This window comes from Stegostoma tigrinum, chromosome 20, assembly GCF_030684315.1.
Source record: "Stegostoma tigrinum isolate sSteTig4 chromosome 20, sSteTig4.hap1, whole genome shotgun sequence".
Classification (NCBI taxonomy): domain Eukaryota; kingdom Metazoa; phylum Chordata; class Chondrichthyes; order Orectolobiformes; family Stegostomatidae; genus Stegostoma; species Stegostoma tigrinum.
The window spans coordinates 53,203,511-53,226,607 of record NC_081373.1 but is presented as its reverse complement, the minus strand read 5'-3'; the positions used below and the strand labels follow the sequence as shown (position 1 = coordinate 53,226,607).

Sequence of the window (23,097 nt, the reverse complement as noted above, 5' to 3'; positions counted from 1 at the left end):
CTTTCCCAACACTTTACCAACAACTGAGGTAAGGCTCACTGATCTGTAATTACCAAGGTTGTCTCTACTCTCCTTCTTGAACAGGGGAACCACATTTGCTATCCTCCAGTCGTCTGGCACTATTCCTGTAGACAATGACGAGTTAAAGATCAATGCCAGAGGCTCGGCAATCTCCTTCCTGGCTTCCCAGAGGATCCTAGGATAAATCCCATCCAGCCCAGGGGACTTATCTATCTTCACCCTCTGTAGGATTTCTAATACCTCTTCCTTGTGAACCTCAATCCCACCTCATCCAGTAGCCTGTATCTCAGTATTCTCCTCGACAACTGCTTAAGGTACGTACTTTCATTTACATGTCAAATATGAAATCAGATTGGAAGGCAAATTAGTTTACATTGAGCCTGTACAACAGTGCTCAACACAATGTCAAACTAACTGCAACACCCCTGCCATGCTACAAATGTGTAGTGGAAAATAATAAAACAGCATAGTTATTTTTCCTCAAATGTAGTGACAACGATAATGAAGGCAAGTATAACGAATAATTTGTATAATATCATGATTCCAACATAAGCCCGGGAGTCAAGTTGCCTCATAGTCTGTTAGGGTCCAGCTGGTTTAGTTGGACAGCTGGTTTGTGACATTCAATGTGATGATAACAGCACAGATTCACTTGCAGCACTGGCTGAAGTCAGCAAAAAGACGCCATCTTATCGACTGAGACATGGTGGCCCTCAGGCTAAAATCACCACCAGCTGTGTCAAATGAGAAAGCAGTTTATGGTCCTCTGGCAACTTGCGTGATTTCGTTTGAAGGCAACATTAGCAAAAACAAGCGTACCCTTACCCCCACACCGACACCTCAACCTCCCGATCTTGGAATAAAGCCACAGGATTCTTCACATCCACTGAAAGAGGCAGACAGCACCTGAGTTTAAAGTCTCATTCAAACCTCTGTGGATTCCTTCAGCACTGCAAAGTGCCAACTGACAGGATAACGTTTAAGTCTTTGGACTGTACTTAAACTCAGAGCCTTCTCAAAGTGAGAGTACTGTGACTGACATAACTAATTGAACCACCATGGATTCAGAAGGGAAGTTCTAGCATCACTAACATCTTTGGTTTCTCTGTGGAAATAACTATCAGACTGCATTGGTGCCTATGAGTAGATGCAGTCTCATTTGCACAAGACTTCATAAAAACACCAAAGGCTCATAAGCAAGTTCAGCTATGGAAATTCTGCTTCAACCACAGAATGAACAACAGACTAAGGAATGATAAGCACATCTTGGAGATTTGTGTCATAAGGTGGAGAAGGCTTGAGTGACATATTTCAGAGATCACTGTTGGATCAACAAGAGTTTCTAATTTAGATGAATGATCCAGATTCAGAAATTGAGCACAATGACCTGATTTATTTTGTTCACGATCCAAACTAGGACAGTCAGTGGCACCATGGGCAATCACACAGATTCCAACACGGGTTGGATAAATATTCAATGTAGAGTTTTTAAAAGACAAGTTTGTCAGGGAGAATTGGAATTGGGACAGGACTCTCAGCAGACCCAAGAGTTTATCTACCCAGCAAACAAAACCAAATTTTCAGAAAAAGACTATTTTAGAATAAAAAGTTTCTACAAGCTGTAAATAAAAACACATGTGGCAAAGCTGCAATTTGTCCACAATAAAAACACTGATTGTTCTCATCATATTCATTAGTAGAAGTCATACAAAAGATATTCTACGCACAATCAACAGCACTTATAGTTTTGCAGCCCCCAGACGCAAATAACAGGGCAACTATGTATCTCTGAAACTGTTGGAAATAGCCGGAGTATTGTCTGCTACAGCAGAAGATGAAGTTTAATTAAGACAATGCTATGCTGAATAATAAGAGGTCAAACTACATCATGAGTACTCCATCTTGCTCTGGTCCAGGAAAACAAGGGAGTCATTCAGGCTCTAGACGTAGTGATTAAAAAAGCCACAATCCCAATCTTTGTGTCAAGATTCAGAGTTTGAAGAAAAGAAAGATGAAAGCTTTTAGCACAGCTGTCAACTGTAATTACCATGATCTCATTTGATATCTTCAGTTTTTTATCTTTGTTGTTTCCTATTCAAGGACTGTGCAACTCAATTATTCTAAGCTAGAATATTACATACAAGATAAATACAGAACAACTCGCTTGCTTTTGTTCAATAGCCTATGTGCTATGTCTGAAAGCCTGATAATGTCTGTTACTTCAATGCAACCATTAGTCCAATTGCTACAAAAGGTTCTGAGGAAAGGTCAGCGGACCGAAGCGTTAACTCTGTTTTTTTCCTTCACAGATGCTGCCAGACCTGCTGAGCTTATCCAGCAACTTTGTTCCTATACCTGATTGACAGCATCCACAGAACTTCTGGTTTTTGCTTTAAAAGGAGTAATGCTTCCATTCAAAACAAATCTGGTACAGATTTATCTCTGGCATAGGAACATGCAGCATTCTGCAAGCCCCGTCAACATGAAATGAAGCACCAATAATGCAGTGGGAAACAGAAACTGCGATTGTTCTTGCTAATCGTTATCCAAACGTGGGAGGAATTAGTTGCAATACATCAGTGGGTGGACAGTGCTTAACCCAAGACATTTTTTTTTAACCTCAAGATCCTTCATTTTTCTTTCGTGAAAAGCCAAAAAGGAGTTGGTCATTTACTTTCAGAACATAAACGCTGCTATGTTCAAGATGAGGGGCACAATTCTGGTGTTACTTCTTGCTATAACCTATAACACTAAAAGTTTGTTGGGAAGATATTAACAAATATTTAATAAAATTTACTGCCCTTAATCCTCATTCATACATTAAGGTCAATTGGTTGATCGCATAGGTGCTGGAATATGCACCATTAAACACCTGATGCTCAAGATCAACATTTCAATGCATCGTACATGCATAATTTTACATTTTTCTATGGCTTAAAAAAGTGGTCTTCAACTCTTTTATGAGCAGTCAGCAGGGGGTGTGAGAGCACACTACCTGACTTAAGTAAATGTAAGGGAACTTGTCTCGAGAGGGAAGCAACTGGGGCAAAATAATGTTGCAGCAGTGCTCATTTGTTGTGTACGTTGACACATACAGGTCGCAGCAACCTAAATTTTACTTCCAATTTAGACTTTCTAGAAGACGTTTTTCCAGTACTTTACGTAGCTTGCAAGATTTCATTACTTCAAATACATATCGGAAAGAAAACACACACGATCCTCAATGCTGCAAAGAAAATAAAAGTAGTTAACCCATTTTTGAACCTCTGTTTTGTCTACCAAACAGAAACAAAACAGTTAATGTGTAAATGCGAATTGCCTGAGCGGCAACTGATATAACTCAATAGTTAATCTAAAATGTCCTTCCCAGATGTTACTTGACCTGTTATCACCAGAATTTTGTTTTTATTTCAGACTTTCAGCACCTGTAGAATCTTGCTTTTGGACAATCACAGGTTATTAACTGTGGTGATACAATACTGGCTAGGTAATTGGAGGAACAGCCTGTTCTCCAAATAGTGCAGGATCTTTTGCAAGCAGATAGGGGCTTTGTCTCAGATTTGTCTGCATCACAAAATAACAAATAAGGAATTGCACTCACAGTGCACACCTTTACAAAAGCTATTCACTGAAGACATGTACCTTTAACTCGAAGCAAAAAAGAAGAAAATTCTGCATAAATAGCTACATTGAAGCCTTTTCATAAGCTCTGGTTGCCATGAACAGGAAAACTCAAACAGCAACCCGATTAGGAAGATCACCTTGGATCCAGAGGCAAAGTTTGCAATTATTTAATGTCTGAGGAATGTCATTTTTAAAATGTTTCAAAATGACTTAAGTTTATGACTTTAAGGGATCAGTTGCAAATTTTTGCTATGAAATGCTGATCCACATGGCCTGGCAACCCATTACAGGCAAGCGATACCTACAGAAAAACAAGTTCAGTACACAGCTGCTATGTCTCAAAGAATTCACATGAGAAGCAAAGCAACACACTGCCTGGACTGTCGAGGAACAGAGCCCCTGGCCTTGAAAACCCTTACCAGATGCCTGACCTGCCAAATTCCCTGGACTGATATGGAAGGCTGCCTTCAACCTACTGCAGCAAGACCCCCTAACTGACTCTTGCTTCCATGAACTTCAGTGATGATGACTCCCTGAAGACTTGGGGTCAGGGCTGCCTTCTTGCTTCACATGCAACGTGTTTTCAAGTAAGCTGCTGGCACATGATGGAGGTATGAAACTGACGTTGTACACTCCATTCTGTAACATGTGCACCCGCTATGCTGAGGACTGTGATCACCAGATGTGTATGTTGGACAGCAATAAGGAAAACAGAATTCAAGAAGGCTTTACGGAAGCAATGTACAAAGTGAGCAACGAGAAACTAAAATCCAAAAATCGTATGAATAGATGAGGCTTGCAAAGAAGCAGAGGCAATAGCCAACACACAGCTTGTATATCAAGTCATCTTTGTTGATGGGAAAAAAAAGCCATCAGGATGGACATGACCCAAGGACTGTTTTTGTTTACGCAGACATGCCTTGGTGGTGTTGATGGCCCCCAGCAACCTCAGATCAAATACAGCAGCTGATGAACACAACTGAAGTGATGAAACAATTGAGCGGGAAATTAAAAGATCTTGTGTACAACTGGGTCAGAATCAGACAACTCTAGAATTGCCTATGGTATCATACGTATATAAAATTATACAGGTAGTTGTTTTAACAAAAAAGGCTGCGACTGCTCACACCCAGGACACGCACACTAGCTGCAATAAATCAAACGTATTTTGAAGATGTGATGAATAGCTGCCAAACCACTAAAAATGAATGAATAGGTTGGTTAATCAAGAAAAGGTTAAGCAAAGTAGATTTTCTCCCTCCTCCCTCAACCAAAGTATTTCAAAATCTGCTTTAGACACAGACTGGAAACATGGATTCAAGCATGCACAGTCAGCAAACGTTAATTGGATCACTGTTGTCAGCAAATGAACCATTTTTTAAAAATGCTCTTGGTGATGGACTAATTCAAGCAAAATTATCTTTTTACCGAAAGTATCATTAGCCTAAATTAATTTTTACAACATGCTGATTCTGTTAAGTATTTAAAAGTGATAGAGTAAAACAAAGAATTATAAATGATGCGGATCTGAAACAAAAGTGCTGGAGAAACTCTGAGCGTGTGGCATCATCCGTGGAGAGAAAAAAAAATTAACGTTTAGAGTCAGCTGACCCTTTACGAGAACAAAAAGTGATTAATTTTTAGATTTTTTTTCTTAAACTGGCTGCATCATTCAATAGATTCTATTTAGTTACCTGTCCCCATGATGATCATAAAGGAATGCACCAGAAAACTGAGTTTTTAAGATTTGGATTCAGCCTGTATTTTGCACAATGCTGATCAGGCCTTATCACAAGAGTGATCTAATTGAGGGAAGATCATAGAAGTGGGAAAATAGATGTGACTGAATATGGAGAAGTTAAATTATGATGAACGGTAAAATAAACCAAACTTTTTTAAAAAAAGTGGGGGCAGCTATGAGGCAGTTTCTTTAAAGCTGAAGGAAAAAAAAGAGGGTAAACTAGGCAAGTTAATTATTGCAGTGAAATGGACCATGCATCAGACAAGGGAGGAGAGAAAAGGGAGTGGTAGGCTAAGACAGAGAGGGGGAGATGGAGAGAGGGGTTGGGGCAAGGGAGGGGAAAAAATGGCAGGTGAGAGGAAGTGGGCAAGAAAGATGGAAGAGAGAGAGGAAGGGAGGGAGTGATACAGACAGATACACAGATACACAAAACTTGCTGCCCAGAAAAGCAGACATGGAAAAGATTTTGAAAGCAACTGGCAAGACCAAAGCCAGAAGATCCTTCCTCAGATTAGGAGAACAAAACTGCATACAATACACCAAATGTAGTTTAACCAAAGTTCAGTAAACCTGCAAGAGATCCCTCGTCCTGTAAACTGATTCCTCTTGCTGCCTTCACTGCCTGCCACACCTGCATACTTACTTTCAGCAACTGGTGCACATAGAAAATCCTGGCGTCCTTTTTCCCCATATATTGCCAGATAATAATCTGCCTCGTTATTTTTGCGACATCTGCGTAGATGTCAGAATTTCCACATTATAATTCATCTGCCATGAAGTTGCCCACTAACTCCCACATAGGGTGGCATGGTTGCACAGTGGTTAGCACTGCAGCCTCACAGCACCAGGGACCCAGCTTCGAGTAACTGCCTGCGCGGAGTTTACACATTCTCCCCGTGTCTGTGTGGGTTTCCTCCGGGTGCTCCGGTTTCCTCCCACAGTCCAAAGACGTGCAGGCTAGGTGGATTGGCCATGCTTAATTGCCCATAGTGTTCAGGGGTGTATGGGTTATAGGGGGATGGGTCTGGGTGGGATGCTCCAAGGGGCGGTGTGGATTTGTTGGGCCAAAGGGCCATTTTCCACACTATAGAGAATCTAATCTAAAGTGAAAAAAACTCAACTTGTCAAAAATCATATTTGAAGGATCTCTGCATCTTCCACAGCTCACCCTCCCACCCAATTTGGTGTGGTCTGAAAAGCTGGGGTTATCACATATAGCTGCCGTGTCTAAATCATTTAACACGTATTGTGAATAGCAGAGGACCAAGCACTGATCCCTGTGGTACGCTACTTGTCACTGGCTTCGACTCTGAAAAACATCTGTTTATTCTTTGTGATTGGAACCAAGTGGAACTCATTGGCTGAAAATCGCCAGCCAATCAGGAAGCCCTGGCTGACCAATATAAACAGGGATAGGGTCCCTCGTGGTGGAGTGGTAGTTCTCTTACCCTTGAAATGACAGACTTGGGTTCAAGTCCCATTTGCTCCAGAGATGGGTAATAACATCTCTGAATAGGCTGATTAGGAAAGTAGTATAAACAAGGGATTTTGAATCTCCTCAGTTCAGAGGACTGACTCCGAATTGGCTGGCCACAGCCAATATACTACACACAAGTAAGTAAGGCGTGACTTGGTACCAGCCTCTGTGCAATTATTTCAATCTAATCTTTGTTTCCTGACCTGCCAACCAGCTCTCTCTCTTTTTCAGCACACTACCCTCAATTCCATGCACGTTAATTTTACAGGGAAAACAAAAAGGCCATATGTTTTAGGTGAGAGAGAAAACATTTAAAGGGGTCCAGAGGGACAACTTTTTCCACACAGAGTGGTGCTTATAAGGTCAATATAATTAAAACATATGGAACATTTAGACACGTACATGGATATGAAGTGTTTAAAGGGATATGGGCCAAATGCAGGCAAATGGGACTAGTTCAGTTTAGGAAATCCGGTTGGCATGGATCAGTTGGGCTGAAGGGCCTGTGTTTTCGATTTTATGACTCTATGACTCATCCAAAACAACCATAACACCGATGAAGGAGTTCACTATTCATGATGAAACATAACACAAACAGTTGAGTGAACGAGACTGAAAACAAAAATATTTGAACATCTGGGACAAAGGATCGTGAACAAATTATAGCATAAAAGCACAATCACCATCATACAAGAAAACATTAGCACTCTATCAGAAAAATACTTGCAGGCCATTTCCAATGGGTGATATTACCACGATTCTAATTTTGTACCCATTTGATTAGCTTTTCCAACCAAAACCAGAACATACTCAAAAACATTTAACTTGAAACATTAACTCAGTTTCTCTCTCCAGACATGCTGTCAGACCTGCCAAACCTTTTCAATACCATCAAGTTTTATTCAAGATTGCCAGCATCCTCAGCATTTGAGTTTTATTATAGTGTTCCTTTTCTTCCCTATTTTTGTCAAGATATCAACACATTTGCATAATATCACCCAAATGGCCTCAGCCTTTTAAAACATCAGCTTTTTATGCAATTTGTACAGGCACAATTAGTACAGGACAAAGCATGTACTAACAGCAGACCACAGCCTTGCTGGATAATGTACCAAAGGATGCTTCAGAATGGGAGAAGTGTGTTCTAAGAGAACATACATTTTCAATTTTTTTGGACTATAGCCTGGAACAACAAAATGGATTGAATAAAATCAAGAGCTGCACGTTGAGAGTTGTGCAATACAACATCACTTACTGGATAAAAAGGCAAGGAAGTCAAGATGAATAGCACCAAATTATTTCTAATTAAAGAAATTCTGTCCAGTCATGGTTCTCAGAATCGAGCTGCAAAGCATGAAAGTGCTGCAAATGCCAACAACAGCACACCGAAAACATGTTTCTTGCAAACAGCATTCTCTGCGGCAAGACAGGAAAATGAACAAACCTTGAGAGAGAGAATTCAAACAAGCAAAGGCCTAGATAGCTGATCAAAGGAAGGCAGTCAACATGAAAATCACAACAACTAAGGGGTTTTCACTTGAGCACCTTGTGTTCTGGGCTTTTATGCTTTGGAATTTTGTTTCCAATGTCTGAATACTTTTTCACCCAGTATACGTATTAAACCATTTGCCTTTCATCTGTCTCAACTGTGATTTGGAGTGTGCTTGTGTATGTGTTTAAGGGATACCCTTTAAACTACACAAATTACAAATCTTTTCTTTTTTCTCTTTTGGTTCAAGTGAAGCCTGCTATAGACTTATTTTTACTGCGACTGCAGAAACAGAACATGGGTAGTTCGCTTTTGTCCCAGGTAACAGTCAATCCGACAAATTAGGTTTTGGTGGTCACATTGAGATTTTGCACGTTTACGCATTTAGTAATTACTTGTGGAACAATGAGGCATGATTATCAGCACACTGATCTTAGTTAATTCGTGACAGAAGTTCGAAGCTCAACATTTTGAACAAGGACAATATATGGTTGGATGTGGAGTTTAAGTTGTGAAGGATTAAGGACAGATAACATGTCTCTCAGACTAACACAACATGGAATTTAAAGCAGCTAAAACTTTCTTGCAGTTGGAGGAGATATTCCTGCTATATTTGCAAGAGTTAACACAAACCAGGCTGATATAACTGGCAAATTAATTCTATGTGGAATTGCATGTTAGAATGAGGATGACAGGGATAAACAGTCAGGTTTGATAGGAGTATGACAGAGATCAACTACTCCAAGACATCAGAGTCACATCAAATGAGTTACAATAAAGGCTGCTTAAACACTTAAATGAAGCAGCTGACGGCACCTTTGGAAACAGAATAAGTTTGTATTGCAGCTTCTTCTCTGTGCTACTGTCAAGATGAGCATGCAAACTGTGGGTGACATTTTCAGCCTGAACAGAGTTTTTATAAACCCATCTTCTGCCCAATACTACTTACCTAGACCAGTTTTGTTTTTATTCACACAGGATATGGGCATCATTGTTTGAGCCAGCATTTATTGTCTATTGCCGACTATCATTAAGTTGGTGGTGGTGGTGATGAGTTGGCTTCTTGAACTACAACAGACCATTTAGTCTAGGTAGGCCCACGAAGCCACTTGGGAAGGAATTCCAAAATTACGATCCAGTGACACTGAAGGAACCGCAATATATTTCCAAGACTGAATGGTGAGTGGCTTGGATGGGAACTTACAGGTGTTCCGATGTATCTGTTGTCCTTGTCCTCCTCAGTGGGATTGGTGGTGATTTTTGGAGTGTCAGCAGTGAAAAGCCTTAATATTTGTGAATGTGACTAAGCTCAACATTCTCTCAGAGATAGTAGGAACTGCAGATGCTGGACAGTCTGAGATAACAAGGTGCACAGCTGGATGAACACAGCAGGGCAAGTAGCATCAGAGAATCATCAGAAGTAGCATCAAATAAAACGGTCTTTCTGAAGAAGGGTCTAGGCCCGAAATGTCAGCCTTCCTGCTCCGCTGATGCTGCCTGGCCTGCTGTGTTCATCCGGCTCTACACCTTGTTATCTCTGGAACTCTGCCACAGACAAGTCATAAATGGTGGTGGTCAATTAAACAACTCATTGGACGAGGTAGTTCCACAATGTCCCATTCCTCAATGATGCAAGACTCCAATACAGTAGAACAAAAGACAAAGCTGAAGTACTCACAACAATCCTCAGTTAGAAGTACCAAGTGCATAATCCATCTTGACCTCCTCTTGTGGTCCCCAGTATCACAGATACCAGTCTTCAGCCAATTTGATTCACTCCATGTAATATAAACAAACAGCTGGAGGCACTGGATACTGCCAAGGTTATGGGCCCTGATATTATTCTCGCAACAATGTGGAGAATTGCCCAGGTATATCCCATATACAAAAGGCAGAACAAATCCAACTCATCAATTACCACTGCATCAGTCTAATCTCGATCATCAGTAAAGTGATGAAAGGTGTCATGAGTGCTATCGAGTAGCACCTGTTCAGCAACAACTCTGCTCAGCGACACCCAGTTTGGGCTCTGCCAGGGTTACTCAGTTCCTGATCTCATTGTAGCCTTGGTTCAAACATGGACAAAAAGAAAGGAGACGAAAGCCAGAGGTGAGGTGAGATTGACTGCCCCGGACATCAAGGCAACATTTTAACAAGTGTGGTATCAAGGAGCCCAGGCGAAACTGGAATTAATGGGCATGAGGGGAAAACTCCCCACTGGGTGAAGTCATACCTGGTATATAGGAAGACAGTCGTGGTTGTTGCAGGTCAGTCATCTCAGCTCGAGGATATCGCTGCAGGAGTGTCTGAGGCCCAACCATTGTCAGTTGCTTTATCAATGACCTTCCTGCTACCATAAAGACAGGAAGTGGGCATGTTCCCTGATGATTGCACAATGTTCAAAGCCATTCATGGCTCCTCAGATACTGAAGCAATCTATGTTCAAATACAACAAGATTTGGCAATATCGAGGTTTAAGTTGACAAGTAACACAAATGTCAGGCAATGACCATCTTCAATAAGAGACAATCTAACCACTAACTTTTGATATTCAATGGTATTAGCATCACTGAAATCACACTCTCCACATCCTGGGGTGGCGGGGGGGAAGGTTACAATTGACCAGAAACTCAAATGGGCTCACCACATAAACACATCAGATAGGAGAGCTGGTCAAACGCTAGGAATACTGCAGCAATTAACTCATCTCCTTAATTCACAAAGGCAGCCCACCATTGGCGAGGCACACGTTAACAGTGTGATGGAGTACTCCCCACTTACCTGGGTGAGTGCAGCTCCAACAAGTCAAGAAGCTGGATACCGTTCAGGAAAAAGCAGCCCACTTGATTGGCACCATATCCACAAGTATCCGCTTCCTCCACCGGCAATACTCAGGAGCAGCAGTGTACACTATGTACAAGATGCACTGCAGAAAATCACCAAAGCTCCTCAGATAGCATCTTCCAAACCCAGGACCACTTCCATCTAGAGAGACAAGGGCAGCAGACAGATGGGAACGCCACCAACTGCAAGATCCCCTCGAAGCCACTCACCATCCTGACTTGGTAATATATCACCATTCCTTCACTGTCACTGTATCAAAATCCTAGAGTTCCCTCCATAACGGTATTGTGGGTGAACCAACAGCACATGGGCTGCAGCGGTTCAAGAAGGCAGCTCACCTTGTCGCTTGTCAAGGGCAACTAGAAATGAGCATAACTGCTTGCCCAGTCAGTGATGCCCATGTCCCATGAGTGAATTAAAAAAAGGGAGGAAACCAGAGAATGGGTGAAGCAGTGAGTATAGGAAAGACAGAAGTAGTAAGAAGTGCCGACGCTGGGGCCTGAGATAACACAGTGTGGAGCTGGAGGAACACAGCAGGCCAGGCAGCATCAGAGGAGCAGGAAAGCTGACGTTTCGGGTCGGGACCCCTCTTCAGAAATGGGGGAGAGGAAGTGGGCTCAAAAATAAATGGGGGGGGGGCAGGCTGGGGAAGGTAGGTGGGATGGCATTAGGTGCGGGCAACTAGGTAGTGGTGGGGATCGGTCAGTCAGGTGGGAGGAGCGGTTAGACGTGAGAGAAGATGGACAGGTCAGGGAGGCGGACATAAGACAGGCTGGGGAAGGTCAGTGGGATTGCGATAGGTAAGTGCAGGTAGGCGATTGAAGGATTGGTCAGTCAGGTCGGAGGGAAGGCAGGATCTGTGGGTGGAGGAATAGCTCCTTTTGGATTCCATCACACTCAGACATGCTGTTCATTCGATCACAGTAGTGCATTAGTTTCCCAATTTCATGGACACTTGCATGTTCAATTGTTCATGTTACAGATATAATTGAATACTGTATGTTCATTAGACTCTTGCTCTTTCTTCTAGAAGCAGAAGACCAGCTTTGTATGAAGAAGTGCAATAAGACTGCTGCAGAAAACAAAAAGAACAAAATCAGATGCCAGAAGACAAACAGTAAGGAAATACACAAGCAAGATGATGAGGTGCTTAGCCTAAAAGGGTTTTAGTTTTTATTCCATTTGGTTCTACAATTCAAAATCTCCTGGATAACTGGTTTAATAAGGAGATTTACAAGTTACCTGTTTTAATGACAAAGGAGAATGATGAAAAAACTACTGCTCCAATTAGTCAGCTAAACACACCCAAGGATAGCACATCTTATAGTAAAGACAATGCCAAAAGTACATTCAGACATTTACCTGAACCAATTTATCAATTATTTCATGATTGAAAAACAAATGTTTTTTGAGCTGGAACTGGTTTTTTCAAAGAATGAAATAAGCTTTCCGACGACTGGTGTCAACATCACCAAATAACTATGACACCTTAATAGCGATTCAAAACCAAATATTTGCATTAAGAATATTTGGGTTTGATGCTGCCACTGGGGTGCAAAAGAGAGCAAGATCATGTGACATTGGATTGCTCTCCTTATGCATACTTAAATCATGAAAGACGTTTATATATTATTATTGTTTTTTGAGGTTTGGAACAATGACCTAAACCAGATGTGCCAGAGAACAGGCAACTGCAAATTCTACATGGTGTTAATGGAAAGATATTTACACTATGGGGTTAACAAAGACAGTCCAGACCCGAAACGTCAGCTTTCTTGCTCCTCTGGCGTTGTCTGGCCTGATGTGCTCATCCAGTGCTACACCTTGTTATCTTTGTAGACTGATGCTACTCATTCAACGTCACTTTGAAGCTTCCTTCCTAACCTGTGCACACCCTCGCCTGTCTGTTACATCGCCCAGCTGCCTGCTTTCACCCCATACTCCTTGACACCTTTAGATTCTAAAAAAAAATACATCACTATTCAGTTGATAAAATCTGTAGAGCTCTGTGTGAACATGTCTCAGCATTTAACCATTGGTAATCTGTAAATCTCCTTGTAAAACCAGTTATACAGGAGATTTTGTATTGGAGAACCAAATGGAATAAGAACTAAGAACCCTGCCTTTAAGCTAAGCACCTCATCATCTCGTTCATGCATTTCTTTACTATTTGTTTTCTTCTGGGATGCAATTATTCACTGGTAACATGCGCTCAGATCATCAACATACTCACAGTCAGACCCAATCCTTTATAATGCCAACTGCCACCCTAATATTCTGTTTTACCAATTCAAACTAGTCTGCCCAAGGTACAGTATAGTTCACGAATAGCCATTTGGTGGTATGGTTAGTTTGAATTCTGCAGATACATACCCTTGTTCATGCTTCTGAGCTTGCCCAAAAATATATTAGGGTAGAGGTATTGCTTAATTTTTAAATTTCTCAATCCAGTATAAAAACTTTAGTTTTACAGGTTACAAATGTGACTGTAGAACCTTGCTACCTGCATGCGACATGACCAAGGTTCGAAGAACAAACTAAAAATTAAAAGATCTAATTAATTCCAAGTCCCGCATTTGGCAAATGTCAGGTGTGCCCATGAAATCCAAGTCAATTAGCCCAATGCCACAGGTTTACTTTCAGCTCCATTACTGAAATCTAATCATCAACTATTTTTGGGCTTCTTTAAATGCAAAAAGAAATCTCCACTCCACTCATCACATCCACTCTATTTCTTTGCCTCTAATTTCTTTCCCTTTCAACACAAGCATTTTACTTCTCCTGAGCGTCCACTGTCCCACATCTCCTAGAGAGCAGGGAGCTTAAAAGAGAAAACTAAAAAACCAAAAAAATAGAAACATTAATCTTCCTCCATAAGCATTTTGAAAAACTGGAAAGGCACAAAATACTGTGCCATTGCAGTAACAGGGGGCCCAAAATGTACTCCAGTGACTTTCCACAGACGGACAGCTGAATGAACAACTTGTTATTTAGATGAGGCTTACAAGTGGTTTTGGTAATCTAACAAGCACGAACAGAAGTTGGGTAAAAATCTAGCAGCTTCCAGGAAAACAAAATTCAAACCAAACAAGGCACGTGTTTTGACAGGACTGAGAAAATAAGGGGCTCAAGAGTCTATGCAGCTGTCATCAAGCAACATGGAATGGAAAATAGACTGCAATGAATGTACACGCAATGTACACTTACATGCCAAAAAGGTACTTTGCCTTCAATTTCCTAAGACTATGCAAGTTCAGAAGTTACTTGAACGTAGAGTGACGCACAAAATACAAACTGGGTGCACAAACCGAAACATTTCCAAATTTGGAGGCTGTTCTGTTACTCCCAATCAACAATCTGACAGATTTCACAACACGCTCACAACAATATCACACAAAATAAACAGGATTTATTGAAATAACTGCAACTGAACAGGGCTGTCATGATTTCCAAAAATAAAATGTCAACAATTGTGACAAGTTAACATGATTTCCACTGTCACCAAGTTCAAAAGCCGTTCATGGCATTGTAGGTTGACTGGCTTATGGTAGGTTCATGTAAACCTCGTCAGGGTTCAGCAACCAAAATCCTCAATACTTAAAACGAAAGTTAAGAGCTTTTATTTGACCTTCAATGGATCAACTCTATGGCTAAAACCAGTGTCTCTTCATAAGAACACATGCAAACTCAAGAAGCAGTCCTGAACAAATACTGTGTAACAACCAACATCTGTGGAATTGAAAGCCAGCTCAGAATCCAGCGAGTGCATGGTAATCCCAGGAGCCAGTCTGTGATCAGATTGTTCTATTTGCCCTGATTCCACTCTCTGTTTAACTGATACAACATGAGGGAGGACAAAGGAAAGGCTTCCCTCCAAAAGGGAGCATTTTCCCTCTGGTTCATTGCATTATCTGGGAGTTTCTGGGAATTCATCAATGTTTTTGGCAGGGATGCCACTCTCACTCAGCATGCTTGTGAACCACTAACACGAACCACATTAAAATGTCAATTATTAGTTTAAGGAAAACAGTGCTTCAGGAATTGAAAAGCTCATACTTAAAAACCACGTAACAAGGATAGTAGGGAATGCAGATTTTCTAAAGAAGGATCTGGGCCTGAAATGTCAGCCTTCCTGCTCAGCCTGCTGCGTTCATCTAGCTCCACACATTGTTAACCATGTTACAATATCTATTTACAACTCAATTTTGAATTAGCCCATGTTATTTTGATTAATCACACGTTGAATCATTCCCACCAGCTACAAAGGGACATGAAGTCACACGGCAGTATTCCAGGATACAGTCATGTCTTCAAAGCAAGAAAACATATCCATTTAACATAAAATTTATTTCAAGAATGAAGTCTGATCAACTTAAACCAAACATTTGATTGGCTGTTGAAATTTGTTTCTTGTTGCCAAATTTACTAAACTGTTTTCTCATCTGCAATTCAACATGCTGGACATTTCCAGAATTCATAGTTTGGAATACATTGCTGTTGTAATGATTGAATCAAAGTTTTACAGCACGGAAACAGACCCTCCAGTCCAACTTGTCAGCACTGACTTGATATCCCGAACTAACCTAGTCCCATTTGTCAGCATGTGGCCCATATCTCTCTAAATCCTTCGTACTCATGTACACTTCCAGATGCCTTTTAGATGTTGTAGTTGTACTGGCCTCCGCCACCTCCTCTGGCAGCTCATTCCTTACACTCACCTGTCTTTCTCCTCTCACCTTAAACCTATGCCCTCTAGCTTTGGTCCACACTACCCTGAGGAAAAGATCTTATCTATTCAACCTATCAATGCCCCTCATGACTTTATAAACCTCTATAAGGCCACCCCTTAGCCTCTGACAGCCCAGAAAAAAAAGCCCCATCCTATTCACCCTATCTCGACAGCTCAAACCCTCCAATACCAGCAAGATCCTTGTGAATCTTTTCTGAACCTTTCTGAGTTTTCCATGCTTTATGACATCTTTCCTACAACAGGAAGACCAGAATTGAACCGTACACTGCTGCAATTGCGCATCCATTTCACTCTGCAAAGTACGGACTTCTTTCAGCCAAAAGTAACGAAATTGATATTTGCCAGAAGCACAAAAGCAAATTGCACACAGGGCTTCAGCAGTGATTTTGTAGCTCAACACATGAAAAAAAATCAAAACAATGGCACTTTTGTAAAGGAGGAATGGACACAAAGGCAGTGACCACATGACAGGAAGTGAATCAATGGAAAAAGAAACCTATGCTGCTGTCTGACCCAGTCGTGAACCTTCACAGTTACTGCCTCTGCTGTTTGATTTCAAGGTGCCTCTGGACATTGTTTACTTTTCTTAGAGGAATGCCAAATAGTGAAATTCACAGCTGGCCTTGGAGAAATCTGGGTCGGAGGTCACAGCAGGGAATCAGCTAAGTGGCTAATTTTTTTTATTATGGAATGAGCTGCCAGAGGAAAAGGCGGAGGCTGGCACGATGACAACATTTAAAGGGCATCTGGATGGGTGTAAGATGAGGAAGGGTTTAGAATGATATTGGTCAGCAGATGGAATTAGATTTATATAGGATACCTGGTTGGCGCAGGTGAGTTGGACCGAAGGATCCATTTCTATGTTCCTGTAACTGAGATTTTAAAAATGACAACTGTTTCCACACTATAGCGATTCTATGAATGATCAACATTATGCTTAAATTTGCTGCATAGGAGGCTTAGAGCTCCAATCAACAATACAGTTATGGCAGCAGCAGGCTTAGACAGAGTCTAGCAGATGGTGAATGGTTCTTGTCAGGATGCCAGTCCACTATCATTCTACGACTATGAAATTCATACTACCTTAACTTAAGGCCAAAAGACTGACCAAATTTCCTGATGTCATTTTCTAGAAATTATTTCAATGGAGTGTGGTTGTTACTGATTAAGTAATTCATTTCTCTACACAGGGTAGTTAACAGTCAACCACACTTCTGAAGGCCTGAAGTCACACCAGCCAGAACAGGTGAGGCAGACTTCTTTTCCTAAAGGACATTAATGAAGTAATTGGGATTCTGACCCACTTAGATTAGATGATTAGATGATTCTGACACATGCGTTTTAAGTGCCTCTTTGCATCCCCCATGTGCAGACTTCAGGGGGAGTGTGGGAAAGAGACAGCGGGTTTTGCACACCCTAGATTCTCCTTGTCAGCCCCTCCATCTCCACACCGGACTCCTGGGCTCTCCTTAGTTAACAACATCCCCAGCTTCTGTCACTCTTTCCCTTCCCTCACTCCAGGAATCCTCCACCATCCCACTCTATCAGGTACCGCTCTCCCCACTTCTGAAGCTCAATTTGAAATAATGCACGCAGTGATGCACTTGTGCATGACATCACATGTAAAATGTACATAATGACATCAGTGCTTGGAAACACGTTCTCCAATGAGCACACATACATAGTTACAGACAGCTGTCGATGTCAGCAAGCACCCACTTACAATCGATAGGTTACATGATTGCCATTTAGCTAACTTTTGTTCCAAAATTCCAGATTTTTGCTGAACTCAAACTTCATCATCTGTCATGGTGGAATTCAAACCTATTTCTCCAGAACATTAGCCTATGGTTCTGGATTATGAATCCAGTGAGATCATGTCACTGCCTCCTCTCATATGGGAAACGGTGTGATGTTTGACCCCCACACTTGAGCTTTTAATCACAGCTTAATCAATGTTGGCTGGGGAAATCTGAGGTCATAAGCCAACAGAACCATAATACAAATGAAGATGTTAGTAATGCACCTGTAACAGAATTAGCATTTTATAGTACAGAAGGAGATTGCTCAGCTTGTTACATTTGTGCTAGCTCCACAAAAGTCTACCATTTATTGGCATTCCTTAGCTCTCTTCCCACCACTTCACGATCTGACTTATTCCACCTCAAACACCTGCCCTTAGATACCTTTCTCCCAGATTCTGTAACTCCTTATAGTATATTCCATATCGAATGGCTTTTCTGTTCTGATGAGACAGCAATTTGACAAGTCAGTTCTTGTTCTCTCTCTCCACGGGTGCTGCATGGCCAGCTAAGTCGTTTGAGCATTTTTTGTTATTTTCACTTGTTCAAGTGGTGGCACAAACAGAGCATTTCTTGCCTTGTGGCTTTGCTTACGGTTCGTTTACAAACAATACTAACAAACGTGTCATTATTCACTTCCTTTCAAGGCCACAGTTACAACTGTATCTTTCTCCAACACTACCACTTCAATTGACAGAACCGAACCGAAACATCGAGTTGGTGTAAGCAGGAACAAGAGGTCTGGTTTATGTAATACAAGACTAATGCACACTCCGTCCCCAACACATTTACTTCAAATATCAAAATAATCTGTCCTGCCTGGATATTACTTTTAGCCATTAGGTTTATAGACTGATTGCTTTTCATTCCCGTGAGCCCTTTCAGTGCTACCTCCAGCATTCATATTCCAAGTCTAATCTGAAATTTACAGTGGTATTGCCAGTGAGTTTTATTGTGGGTTTAGTTTTGCTAAAATTAGACACAAAGTTACATTTAGTTGCTCTGCTTATTCAAGTTCCACTCAACTTTTGATACTTTGCAATTCCCGTCAGCACAGCAAAATATTCCCCAAGGTACATTACAAACCTCCCTCCCCAATTCTTTTGCCAGACCTTTCAAGGTTCAGGGATTCAGGGGCCCACCTGCATATGCAGGAAGCTTCATAAAGTACATAACTGAAATCTCAGGAGGGATTAGGCTTACGTGTTCCAACATTATTTCAGCCGTGTTCAAATTCACCTCACTTTCATCACACAATGGGCAAGGTGGTACAGGGCTGTGGAAAAAGGAGGCAACAATCTTTGTAATCCGTGATATGAAACAATATCGCTTGAACTTCCAAGAGGAGTTAAGACAGTTTGATCAACAAGAGTACATGGATGCAGCTCTGTAGCATTTATTTTATGCAATCTATACTTCAACCCCAAGTACCTAAAAAAAACGAACAGAAACAAGAGAAATTAAAGTAAACATATCTTGTCAAGTGGAGGCAAGGTCATTTACAGAGATATTTAGCAAGGCAGACTAAAGCAAACAAAGATCTCTTCAAGTGAAGGCAAGCAAGATGACGTCTGAAGTCCGAGAAAGTAAATGTTATGCTTTGAAGGCAGTTTAGAAAATACAAAGGAGATAGAAGGAAGTAGAACCGAGAATAGGCAGCATAACTCCAAACAACATTTTATTCAAGAGGCTGGATACTCCAGTATTTCAGAATTGTATGTCTTCCTCCAGTTCGTTGCAAGTACTCTGCTTTTCATCTGGCCTTTTTTGTGAACACACCATTATTCCCACTTACCAGCAATTTAATCTTGATCACTTGTAACTACTTGGGTCAGTCTCTCCTATTATACAGTTGTTCTTTTTTTAAAAATACTACTTCAAACAGTAAATCACTTTCACTGATTTTTGTCAAGGAAACTCAAAGAGCAGGCACAATGAACTTCCAAGCTTGGAGACAAAGCATTTCACACAGAGAAGAATGTCTAAGTCTAACAGACTGACTTCTCAGCTTGACATGCAACTAAAAGCAACATATCTGAATAGAAACAGAGATAGTGGGAACTGCTGATGCTGGAGAATCTGAGATAGCAAAGTGTAGAACTGTATGAACACAGCAGGCCAAGCAGCAGAGGAGCAGGAAAGCTGATGTTTCGGGTCTACATCCTTCTTCAGAAAATGTGAAGAAGGGTCTAGTCCCAAAACATCAGCTTTCCTGCTCCTCTAATGCTGCTTGGCCTGCTGTGTTCATCCAGCTATATACTTTGTTATCTCATACCTAAATAGAATGTAGCTTGTGAGACACTTAAAGTTGATTTTAAAAAATTCAAGACTTGACAATTCATGAAATAAATTGTCAACTGTGAAATGGTCTACAGCAATCTAAGCAGATGTGCAAAATAAACAGAAACAGTGATTAGTACGCAGATTAGGAACATGGCAGCAATATACCATTCGGCCTGCTCCAACAATCACTTTTACTTCTTGCACTTTGACATTCTCAGTTGTGAAATTTCAAGAGACAGCCCAGTTTCAAAACATTACGTGGGAATTCTTATGCACCTCACGTCAGAGAACCCCAAAATCTACTGCGCAAGTGCATGTAGCATACATCTTTCCTTTTAAAATCAATCTCTTTAGCATAGTGTCAGTCAAGTGATTCCAAGGACAACACATCCTTCGCTGGATTAATTTCTAAAGATCAACTGTTCCAATATAGCAGCACTGCATAAACAGATCCTTTGCAAAGGCAAATTCAGCAAAACAGATTTCCCTCTGTTTTACTTCCCTTCCAATCCAGGAGAAAGGAACTTTGAAGGAAACAGAGTGAACTCAAGCTTTTTGCTGAAGCAGAGAGACAGCTGTATCTTATCAGCTTCAACAGATCACTCCAAATCCCAAATGAAAGCAAAATTAAAATCCTGGGTCCGAGGCAGCCTCATGCTTTCGTCTAAAAACAACACTCAAGGAGCTCAAAGCTATTTATCACTGTTTCAAACACAGTCATTCTGGCAACACCTCTCTACAAAAGAAACTGCACAGAACAAATCTCCCTTAAAGGCGTGGTACCATCAAAATGCTAGAAACCTGACATCTGTTATCAGTTATTCACAAAGTATGGATACCGATTATCCAAAAAGTCTGGTTAGACACCGCTGGGGTCAATTTCAAGAGTTACTGAGTACCTTAATTTTACAGTGCTGCAAATCCAGGGTCAGGAGGCTGATTTCATTTGGCTGTGTCTCATAACATCTCAAAACAATTCATAACACTAAAGTGTAATGCACGCCATTTCATGTTCTATCCCTTCAGATATTACAACCAACATTCTATTTACCTTTTTGATTATTTGTTGCAGAACTCTTAAAATCCTGTCAAACAGACCTCTACATTACTGTTCTCCTCCACAGTGCCTAGATTAAAAGCACAAGCTGTAACATAATGACACCAGCTGTAGGTAAAAGATCTAATCAATGAATTGGGCTCTTTCACATGGAACCAATTTCTCTACAAATTGAAAAGAATAGATTTATTTTTACATTTTGGTCGTCAAATGCTTTTAAATAAGGTGTGAAGATATGTTATTACAGAAAGATTTCATCTCCCCATGTCGTTCCCTCAGCACCCGAATATTTTGTGTGCACATTTAACTAGGCATGAAACTCGGAGGAATCAGTGATCACATTAGTACAAGGAGTTGTCAAACCAATTTTGAAAAAGTACTTACATATTCCTTTACATTTTTGGTTTTCACGGCTTTGTACGAATAGTAAGCAGGATACAAGGTACCAAACACAAGGCTGTTGAAAAGGGAAAGCAGTGTGAGATACAAATTACATACAACTCAGTTATACAAAATCACCAAAAAGCTAATTAGTTATATCTGAAAGACAAGAGACAATCTCAGTCCATTAAGGGGAGCCAACTGGTTATATGGCTACACAGGAACCATTCCACATCAAGTGTGGGATAATGCGACAAGGCAAGACTTCTAAGAACAGTCTCGGCCAGTACAGGGATTGAAACAATGCTGCTGGCATCATTCTGCACAACATACTAGCCAGCTTCGCTAAATAATCTAAAGCCATTGAGAAAATGTCAGTTTTCAAACTTTCCAGGGAAGTAAATGTGTTTTAAAAACATTTGTTATGTTTCACTCGTATCTATCTTGCAGAAGTATAATCCATTCACCCTGGTCTATCATTTTGCCAAATGTGGAAATTTTATTTCTCCATGCTTGTTTTATACTCCTTCCCCAGATACCATAAATACATGTGCAGGAACTTTTAAGTCTACAATTCTAATCAAAACGTAGGGTGTCATCTTTCAACAGTAACATTTTGCAGAGGTTAAAACCCACCCTCCCCTATCAGTGTTCACAATCCCAACTGAGTAAGAAGTACAGGTCAGCGCTCTGACCTTGCGGAGGAGCATCTGGAGCTAATGGTAGTGCAGACTCAACACGATGGATTCGCTGGCAGATGCAGCAATGAGTGGAAGAAACAATGGCTGACCAAGTGGGGCCTCACTCCTGTAGGGAATCCACTGGCTCCTCTTTATCCCCCTCTCCTTAACCTGCGCAAACTGCACCAGTCACCTGTTCAGCACAGCCAGCGAAATGGATTTGTTCCATGTGAAAAGACAGACAGAAAATGGCAGCACCCAGCAACAACCTGGTCACCAATAAAAAAAGAGAACAGCAACCGGTTGGCAAGTTGTCTTCTTGCTCTGGCGGGGTTAGGGTGGTAGTTTAAGACCCAAACAAGGCCACATGTTTCAATGCAAGATTTGTTCCTCAGGCAGTTGCAATAATTTCAGAGCTGACTGCTAACTCAATACTTTACTGGTCTGACAGAAATAACTGAAACAGCAAGATTGCAGTGATAACTGCGCAACGAGAAGACACAAAGCAAAGCAGTGATTGTGAGATGGTCTCATGATGGCCTAACCTCAGTCAGCCTTCAGCTATATAGTGTCCTGGTAGAATCTGAGCCTTCCTAGACAATTGCACTCCAGCACAATGGCCTCTGTTGCTTGCTACAATTTCTCCCAACATACACTGATAGTTCAAATATTCACTGCCACCTTGAAGAGCAATTAGGGGCAGCCAATCAAGACCCATCATGCCAAATGACACACATTTGCTGAAGGGATAAAATAAACAAAAGCATTTAACATCTTACCACCATGTCTAATTTTACAGTCACTCTTTCAAAGTCTGTAATTCTGCTTTGAATTTCAGAGACAGCATGTGAGGGCAGCTTCAGACTTTGTTCGGTCAGGGCAACTGTTAGGTTCCCATTTGAGTGCACGGTTGGCTAAAAAAAAAAATGAAATGCTCCAGATTACCCC

The 23,097-nt window shown here is 41.1% G+C and overlaps 1 protein-coding gene across 3 annotated transcripts in view; it reads right to left on the bottom strand.

The window, feature by feature from the left end:
• Positions 1-23,097, bottom strand: part of reep3b (receptor accessory protein 3b) — a 58,368-nt gene that overhangs the window by 18,789 nt on the left and 16,482 nt on the right. Inside the window, exons 1-3 of one of the 3 annotated variants that reach the window (XM_048551357.2) lie at positions 22,929-23,022; positions 21,473-21,545; positions 18,952-19,024 (exon numbers count right to left, since the gene is read on the bottom strand). In XM_048551357.2, the coding sequence (XP_048407314.1) occupies positions 18,952-18,963 (12 nt within the window). In that variant the 5' untranslated portion in view covers positions 18,964-19,024; positions 21,473-21,545; positions 22,929-23,022. Of the gene's footprint in view, positions 1-18,951; positions 19,025-21,472; positions 21,546-22,928; positions 23,023-23,097 lie in introns of those variants that run through there. The other 2 variants (XM_048551358.2, XM_048551356.2) reach the window with 2 other exon arrangements.